We start from the raw sequence: 9,608 nt of genomic DNA, 5'->3' as shown, positions 1-9,608 counted from the left end.
CGTTACATTTGATTTGATTTGTTCCTGCTCCCAGTGGTTGGAACCTTTATTACACTCTGGATGAGTGTAGTCTTTGTTCACTTTATAATAAAAAATAAATAAACAAAAAGTTTTGAAAACTTGGGTATTCATTCTTTTCCTGCTTTGTGTGTCACGGTTGCTAAGCAACTTTCATGGTTGCTACGCAACAGATCATACGGTGGTAAAACCCGCTAAAGGGCAGACCTGTTCGAATTCACAGCCAAAACACTTCCGGTCTCCTTATTTTCAAGGACTTCGAAGGATCCAGTCTAGGTAGAGCGCGTCCTTGGAGGATGCAGCCCAGGATTCAGAACAGAGCCTTGGTTTGCATGCAACTTTCTTCCTCTGCATGTGTTTTGTGTGTTTTAATGTTTGGATCATTTATATAATTTCAGTGGGGTTTGTGTATGCAGGGCATGGCTGCTCTACTGCTCTCTAACTTATGAGATTGCAGCTTTTCTTTTTTGCAGCATTTTCTTTTTGCATGTGTTTTTGTGTTGGTGCGTTTGTTTGGTTCTTGTCCTTTCTAGTCTCATTTTGTCTTTGCAGTATTTGTATTTGCACGGCATTTACAGCCCTCAGCAACCACAATGATCACTATTATCCCAGACACAGTTAATAGTAACATGACTAATTGGTTAAAACACCAGCAGGGTAATAAAGGTGGAATCCTGTATAGGTCAATCAGTAGCATTGGAGGACAGAAAAAGACCTTATAAGTTTGTTTTTAAAAAAGTTTTTTTCATTGCAAAACATTTGCAAAAATTGAATTTTCAAAATAGTCACTAATATGGTATGAAAAATCCAGAGAATGCTTTGGTATGAAATTCCTGAAAAGTACTCACACAAAAACCAAATACATTTTTTGTTACAACAAAATTAATGCTGTTAAAGGAAATTACTGTTTTTTTTTTTAACTTAGCTTATTCACTTTTTAAATCAACATTTTAAAAGAGCTTTTTCTATTATTTACAAGGCTTATTCAGTTTTTAACTTAACTCTTTATTTTTTACTTAAAATACAGTAGGTATTATATCACACAGAGTAAGTTACATCTGATTACTGGTGGTATTCTGCAATATACTTACACTCAGCTTTTAGAAAGAGGTGAACCTTGCAGACCCTGCAGGCCACATTTGACCTCAGAATTTTGCCTTGTTGGCTGCAAAGTGGTGTTTATATCCAAGTTACCAAAATGGTAACCTGGCTGACAAAGGGTTAAGGATTGCATGTGCATTGTTTTAACATATTGGAAAGTAAGTGGAACATTTGTAACAAACCTGTTCCTTAACAGAAGATACAGGTCTCAACCTATCCTCCTCTTGATAAAGTGTTGCACTGCACTGGAGACACATCTGGGGTGTATCAAGTGATGCAGACATGTGTGTAAAGGCCCCTATGTGGCTCAGGCCATGATGAATGCCCTTGGGGGTTCCTGGGTTGCGCCGGTGCATGTTTTGTTTTTCACTTAACCGCACTGATTAAATCTGGAAAGATAGACAGTTACCATGTGTTCCTCACCTGTGGAATTAATTATCTCCACAAAGATAGAGGATCACTCGTCTGGCCTCTCCTCATTTCCAAACAAGTACTCTGTGGCACAACCCCTGCAACAGGATTCTAACTAGGTTAGAGAAAACTTATCATATGTTAGAGATCAGCTTATTACTTTTAGCTATTATCAGTTATTTCCCAAACCTGAAATGTGATTGAATTTTCCTTTTTCAGGAGCCTCCAGGAGTTACTCTTCTTCCAGCAGAATGCCGAGCCAGCTTGAGGGTGCCATGGGTGCACTGATAACTGTTTTCTACAACTACTCTGGTAATGACGGAGATAAGCACAAGCTGAATAAAGGCGAGCTGAAGGAGCTGTTGAACAGCGAGCTCACGGACTTCCTCATGGTAAAGTAAATATTCCCTATTTCGATAAATTATGTTGCTTCCTCATCTATTCTGTTAAGATTCATGTTCTTGCATTAGGTTTGATAGTTTTAAGTAATAAGCAAAGAAAAAAAAACCAATATGCTTTTTGATTTTTTTTCTACCTTTCTTATTTTTATGGTTTTGTTTGATCCAGTGATCTTGATTGCAGTAACTCGCTTGGGGATATTTTGCACTTTTGAGGAGTTATTGTCTTACCTACTCAAACATTAAATGAAGCAATGACGTTTTCAGATAATTTACCATTCTCACCTTGTGAGAGGAAATTGATTTTCAGCGATTGCTATCCTGCAGTCAGAGAGTACCTGCTGCTCTTACATCATAGCACACTGGCAGAATAAAGGACAGGCAGTAGGAGATAAATAGGGTCATTTGAGATAAGTCCAGACTCTGGGGTTGGGTGATAGCAAGGTGGAAAGCTTGCAATTTCAAATGATTGAAGTCAGAAACGGCCGAGGCATGAACGCTCAGACACCTTCAGATGTGTTTCTGCTGGCTGCTTATCCCCCTCCCATCCACATGGATGGGAAGCCTCAGGTGCTCATAAATCAGTATCATCATCCTCATCATCACAAGCCGCCTCATATCAAATCCAAATATAGGCATCTTTGTGATGTCATCACAGACATGTGAGCCACATTCACCCCTGAGACATGATGCAACCCGGACAAAAGGTCCACGGTCAGTTTATGCCAAAATAGACGTTTGTTAAACTTAGTAGATCACCTTATATACAGTACATGACATTTACTACTTAAAATGGTTTTAAGGCATTTAATTTCATTTAATTTTCCATCCTTCTTCAAGCCATGATTTATCTTCCTGTTGAGATCATCAACACCAGCAATTCTCAACTTTGGGGTCCCAACCCTGATATGGGTCGCAAGATGATTTCTGGGGTTTACTAAATTATTTAAAAAAAAAAGTTAATTAAAAAAACAATTTAGCTTCTGAAAGAAATCAGAAGAATGGTGAGTGGTTAGTCTCAAACAGGCATTTTATTACTGAATACCGATTACTGTCGACTGTAACTGGGCTTCAGCAAAACAACGGCAACAAAGCTGACTAGTAAGGTAACAGCATTTAAGAGAAAACTGGATGGCGGAAATGTTGAAATGTTTCCAGTGCTGGAGATCTTTTCAGAGATTTATGACATAACCATTCAAACTATGAAGGAATTATTGCCTCTCACCTCAGGGGCCTGCTTGAAAGTTTCAATAACTGTCCCCCAATTTATTACAGGCCAAAAAAATACAACTGATATAAGTCGGCCTTTCACCACCTTCACCGCACATCACCTGTCATCAGAGCTGCAGGACGCCCTGCTGACCTCCCCTCTGATCATACCTTACAGATTGCTAGTTCTCTGCATGTATGCTGGAAGAGTTCTGGTTGTCAGTAGCAACAGAGTATGCAGCACTGTCAAAAACTGCAACAAATGTGCTGTTTCCATTTGCATCCACATACCGTACCTGTGGATCCTCCTGTCAGTAAACAAATCAGAAAACTTTAAATAAACGATGTGTTAAAGCTTGAGAAAGCTTCCTGGATGGGAGGCAAAACATCTTCAAACTTGGTAAACAAAGTCCAGGGAATTGTTTTTTAAGAACTTTTTTGGAATTACTATGACCTGGATGACTAAGAATCTTCACCAGCACTTGAAATCTTTATTTTCAGCAGAGACTAATGTTCTTTGTAACCAACTAAAAGGGTTAATATTGTGTCCAGTCTGAGGAACATGTTGCAACAATTTAACTTTAATCTCTACAGAGGTTCTAAGGGGTCTTATTCCTTGTAAATAATGTATACTTCAAGTAAAAAAAATAAAAAAGGCAAAGTTATTTTTGATTACCTAAATGAAATGGCTTGGATCCACCCGTTTGATGCTGTACATTGAACACAACATGCAATATTTGTTCATTATTTTTACATTTCATTATTTTTACACACAAAATTTAAATCTCATCTCAGGTTCAGCCTTTATTCCAAACAGGATTTATAAATAGAAATTAATTTCTCTATTGCAGCAACTTGCAAATGTTTTTTGGCAGAAACATCATTGATGAAAAACATCTTTACTGTTTATCAAGAAAACCAAACTGAGATAGTTCAAATGTTTTTAAAATCTATTCTAACAGAGTAAAATGTAAATGCTAAGAACTACAGATCGGATTAGTTTTTCATATAAAAACAACACCTTAAAGTTAAAATACTCAGTTTGCTAAGAGATTTAACTTGCACTAACAATAAATACAAAATAAAAACTGCAAACCTTCCTCCAATGCAAAAACATATAACCCCAAGTTAGATAATAGTTCACAACTTTGACTCAGCTGATGTAATTAATGATAATATTACAAATATTAACAACTTCTATTAACAAATTCTAGTCCAAATGTTTTATGATGTTTGCTCTTAACATACATTTGACATTCTTTAAAATAATGATGATTATGACAAACGTATATGTTTAATAAAATACAAATTATTTTAAATATTATTCTGTACATCCACTAAAATGTATATTGTGGAGTTTCTTGCTTATGTATTTTTCACTACTACATCGGCAACATTCCTCCCTGAATATCCACCCAGTGTCTTGTGTTTTTTGACACTCTCTAAAAATAAAGGTATGGCACAATTTGACATTTTCCCAGCTGAAAAGACTCCCCTTTAGTGTCAGTTTGGACCTTTGGTGAAATGTTGAAACTGCCTTCCAGGTCAGAAAGCTAAAAAAGGACATGCATGTTGCTGGTGAAGATTCTCATTCATCCAGGTGGAAGGACATGCATGTTGATTGGCCCATTCAGCAGAGGCCTGTTTCACAAAGCAGATTTACTGAAGTTTTCTTAACCAGAAATCAGGGAAACTCTGAATTTTCCATTTCACAAAAAGAGTTTACTCAGCCTCTGTTTCTGTTACCATAGTAACATCCTCCCCAGAGCTAACCTGGTAAGGAGCAGGTTTTCTTCAATAAACTCAGTGTCCTCTGTCTTCATCCTCCTTAACCCTTTAAAGCCTGATTCAAGAATAAAATAAAACAGAAAATTGCTTTGTTTTGGTTTGAAGTCCTTATTTGGCCTTTTAACAAAATATGTAAAAATAAAAACCAGAAATAAGTTTTTTATATTAATAAATTTATTACAATGCGATAAGTCAAGATTATTTTTTGTGTAGTTTTTTGCCCTCTGTTATCAGGTATATCTGATTGTGTACAATAGGATTTTGAGCAAAGTCTTTAACATTGAATTATGCAGGTGTCAGATGCAAAACATTTCAGAAACCGTATGTATCAAATATGATACATTTTGCATTATAGGGTTAAAGCCAATTTTATGTCCTGATTTTTTTGTAGTTCTTTGCGAACAATAAAAGCAAAACCATTCACTAGGTGTAGTATGTTCTTTGGACAAGAATCCAATTAAACAATGAGCAGCATTAATTCACAGAGAATTAAACATTTTTAGGGAGAGGGTTTTAGACCACAAATAGATGTCCTTTCATATTCAAAAAGGTAGCTTTATTAGTGGTAATTTTTCACCTCAGAATCCATCACATGCATCCAGACCTTATCCATCCTCCCATAAAAGCATTACACAGACTTATTTACCAGATATTTAACAGAACTGGATATTGGTGAAAGCACATTGATGTATGTGATAACGGCATTAGAGAAACAACTGCACAGTAAAATTCACCAAGAATTTACTGCATGACGAAAGACAGAAATAAAACAAGGAGGTACCTCATAAAATGATGCAGAAGTCCTACCTGTTAGAACAACGTTTTTATACTTCATGTTCACCTGCTGAGAGATGCACTTGTCCATATAATACATTGATACCATTCAAGCAGTAAACCAGCTTTCTCCGTCTAATGTTATTGTGGTTATTGCAGTCTATGGCAGGCCAATTTAATCTTCATTAGTTTGTCTCAATATGTAATTCTGAAAAATGAAAGACACTGTTTTCCTTGTCAAAATTACCATTTCAAACCAAAATACATTATTCACATCTAAATTAAACACTCTGGATGTCTAGAAATTAATTTCAGATCTCCATATTTCTGTTGTTACGGGTAATAATTAGTACTATTTTGATCAGGAAAAAAAGTATTTCAGAAATAAATACATATTCAGTTCAGCTGATAAATGTCAAAATGGACACCTAAAATTTGTAAACATTTCTGGATATATGAAACTTGATTCTTAGTTGTGCAATTTTGTTTTTTACTTTCTGTAATTCAGTTTGTGCTGCAAAAATTTTCATTTAGAATTCAGTTCAGACTGAAAATTAGATTTTGATCAGGAAGAAACCTATTTCAGTGATCTACAAATGGAACAACAGAGAGGAACACTTTTATTAAACATTAAAAAACAGCCTGCTATATAGGACTTCATGTAAACTTATGCAATAACTCGAACAGCCATCTTCTCCTACACCATCTCCCTCTCCTTTGCAGCTGTAATAATATTTCTCTGTCTTTTAATTGTGACTCATGTAATCAGTGCTCTCCTGATAATGGCTTTTCATACTTGTCACATTAATACTAAACTCTGAGTGTACCTACTCAGAGTTAATTAAACTAAGTCACAGCACCCTTTGGGAAACTGAAAACTCAGAGTTTCCAACTTTAGGCCAGATTAATTCAGACTTAAGGATTTGAGTCTGAGTTTGTTAAACCTGCCTTCAGAAACGTCCCTCAGGACTTTCACTCGGCTCCCTAATGGACAGAGACTAGTATTAATTTACTACTTAGTCCTAGTAATCAAAGCGCAACGGCATGTTAGGACAGCAGGGCCCTGCAGAATAAAAACAGGAGCTGTTAGAGTTACTGTCACCATCGGTATGGCAATATCAACAGCTCTACTGCCAGACAAGGAATGCCCTGTTTTCATAAACTAAATACAAGTACCAACATTTGAGTACGTAACAATAGACTACGATATGAGTTATAATTAAAGATGTTACACCGCTGCTAATTGCCTTGGAATGGAGTCTTAAAAAAGTAATAATTTTCCAACTCTGAAACAATTCTTACATTAATTTCTAAAGATCAAATCATATAACCACTGTTTTTTTTTTGACAAAAATTGCTTTTTCCACTCTCCTTACTGTTACCTTTAACTACTGTTACTTAATATGTTTGCTATTGAATGTAAACATTATATTAACATCGACATGTTGCATAATCTAACAGTCATGTAATTCATGTAACAGCTAAAAAAATCTTTTTAATACCAGCAATCCAAGTTGAGATTGAACAGATCATACAGGTTTGAAAATAATGTGATCTTGATCAAAAAATTTGGAATCCAGTGGTTTCATTGATTAATTTAGGTTTAAGTCTCAATTAAACCTAACCTTTGATATAATTTGACATAATAATATTGCATTTCTTATGCAATCAATATTTATTCCATTAAAATATGAAACACCAGCTCTTAAATTGAAAACCCTTAATCCCAGAAGCACGGTCTGCGCAGCTCATTTTCCATCTCTTTGCCATGAGGTTAATGCTAACACTAGCATTGATGCTAAAAGCATAAGCCACTTTGCAGCTGGGGTTGTATATTTCTTTTTCAAAGTTGTGTAGTTTCAGCAGTTGGCAAGTTTGGGCTTCATTACATTTCACAGACAAAGAACATGTATGAAAAAAAAAAGTATTATCAACAACAGGTCATCATTGCTTAGGTACTGAGTGAGCACCTTCAGCACCAAGATTGTCTTTGACATCTACTTTATGTTATTTTAGATGCTTTTAGATCTTATAACAAACTTAAACATTTAAAGTACTTTATTCCTCCAATGGACAATTTATCGAAGCACAATCGCCTTTACTTTGGAAACCTCTCCACCTCTTCTCCGTATTCTTAAGTTAAGGAATAATATCACACTTAATCTAAGGTGTTTTACATCTTATTTGATCCATCTAATGCTAAATAAAGTTTATATTGTGTTACTTTTTTTTTTCTGTGTTAGAGTATGTGTCCAAAGACTATTATGGTGAAAGACCTTCACGAGTATTGTATGTTATCTGAATGTCAGCAAGGCTGGAGTCTGTATCACTGGAAAAACTCTAGAAATAAGTAAACATTTCTTACATTTTTAGTAGGTAAATGAAAGTTTGTCAATGGAATGAGTATTTTTACTCTTTAAATAAGATTATTAGATAATATGCACTTGAAATAAGACAATCCAATTGTGTTTTCTTATTTTAAGTGTAAATTGTCTTGTTCCATTCGCAACATGTCTCTTTTACATCCTCAATCGAAGAACAAGTGCGCTTATTTTAAGGAAAAATTACTTATCAAGATTTAGATTTTTTTAGATTTTTCAAGTGTTAAAAGTTGAACTGCTGCTGAAATCAAACTTTAATCATGCTTCTTTGCATTACAAAATGCTTGAAATAAATGTTGCGTGAATCATATTTATATGCAACCATAGTGCTTCATTTCTGGAGGGAAACTCTATTAAGGTTTTCAAGGTTGTTTTTTTTTTTTCTAATTGGTGAAGGAGGGATCTGAGGAATCAATATTACTGGCTCTGTGATAACCCTATGAGTTAAGTCTAAGCAGATGTTTACCCTTTTTTTAATCCTTGTTTGTTTTTGCCAACAGTCTCAGAAAGATCCCATGCTGGTGGAGAAAATCATGAATGACCTGGACTCGAACAAAGACAACGAGGTGGATTTCAATGAGTTTGTGGTGTTGGTTGCAGCCCTGACCGTAGCCTGCAACGACTTCTTCCAAGAGCAGAACAGGAATGCTAAATAGATGTCTGAATACACTGTTAAACAAATGTAAATCTCAAATCTGTCGTTTAATCACTCAGTTCTTCTTGGTTTCATATATGAATATGACTTCTCTCACACTCTCTGCTTAAGATACAGTACCATAGAGTAGTTGCTGCTAATTAGTTTCGTGACATTTGCCTTTAAAATCACCGTCGTCATCTAAAACCATGTCTGTATATCCTGATTAGAGTTTTTGTCCCAGCAGATGCCCCAATCATTCCTTCTTCTTCAACTTTAAATGTCAAATATATAAGATCTGATATTTCCCTGATGGTTCATTAGGCAGAGAACCTTTTTCTCCCCTTACCTCTCAGCTCCCTGGAGAAATGTTCTCCAAACCCCTGTGCTGTGCTAACCTAGAGTCATGGAAAAAAAAAAAAGTTCACTGTAAACATGTCAAGTGTTGCCTTTAAATGAATGTTCCACCTCTTGTTTAGATGCCTGCTTCTTTCCTGGTGAATCTGTAATCCGTCCTCTTTTATTTATTTATTTTTTGTTTGTTTGTTTAAATAAAACTGTATGCATTTGACTTAAGTGCTAGAATTTATTCTTTTAAGCTGCTTGCCATGTATTAAGTTTCATCATAAATCGGGTATGGAAGCTTGTTGCATTGTCTGCTGATAGGACCTCATGGATTGGATTTTATATGACAAATGAGTGTTTGTAGACTGATGAGAGTTTATCTAAAAGCATACCAAAATAAAAGACGAGAGAGAGTATCAGAAAAAGAGCAGATAAACAAAAGAAGAAATTAAGCTTTAAATAGTTTGCATGATTATAAAACTGCAATTTCATGAAAAATGAATTGCATGATTCTAAAAAATTTAAGACACACATAATATGTGTTATTTA

General features: G+C 35.2%; 1 protein-coding gene across 1 annotated transcript; it reads left to right on the top strand.

Annotated features, from left to right (window-relative positions):
* Positions 1-1,526: 1,526 nt before the first annotated feature.
* Positions 1,527-9,278, top strand: s100z (S100 calcium binding protein Z). Its single transcript, XM_015383690.1, has 3 exons — positions 1,527-1,649; positions 1,750-1,922; positions 8,581-9,278. Exons 2-3 carry the CDS (start codon positions 1,782-1,784, stop codon positions 8,734-8,736), a joined length of 297 nt encoding a protein of 98 aa, XP_015239176.1. The 5' UTR covers positions 1,527-1,649; positions 1,750-1,781; the 3' UTR covers positions 8,737-9,278.
* The last annotated feature ends 330 nt before the right edge of the window (positions 9,279-9,608 follow it).

This window comes from Cyprinodon variegatus, unplaced genomic scaffold (genome assembly GCF_000732505.1).
Source record: "Cyprinodon variegatus isolate N-32 unplaced genomic scaffold, C_variegatus-1.0 Scaffold292, whole genome shotgun sequence".
NCBI classification, from domain to species: Eukaryota; Metazoa; Chordata; class Actinopteri; order Cyprinodontiformes; family Cyprinodontidae; genus Cyprinodon; species Cyprinodon variegatus.
Note: the sequence above shows the minus strand (reverse complement) of the source record. Positions and strands in the feature narration are given on the sequence as shown.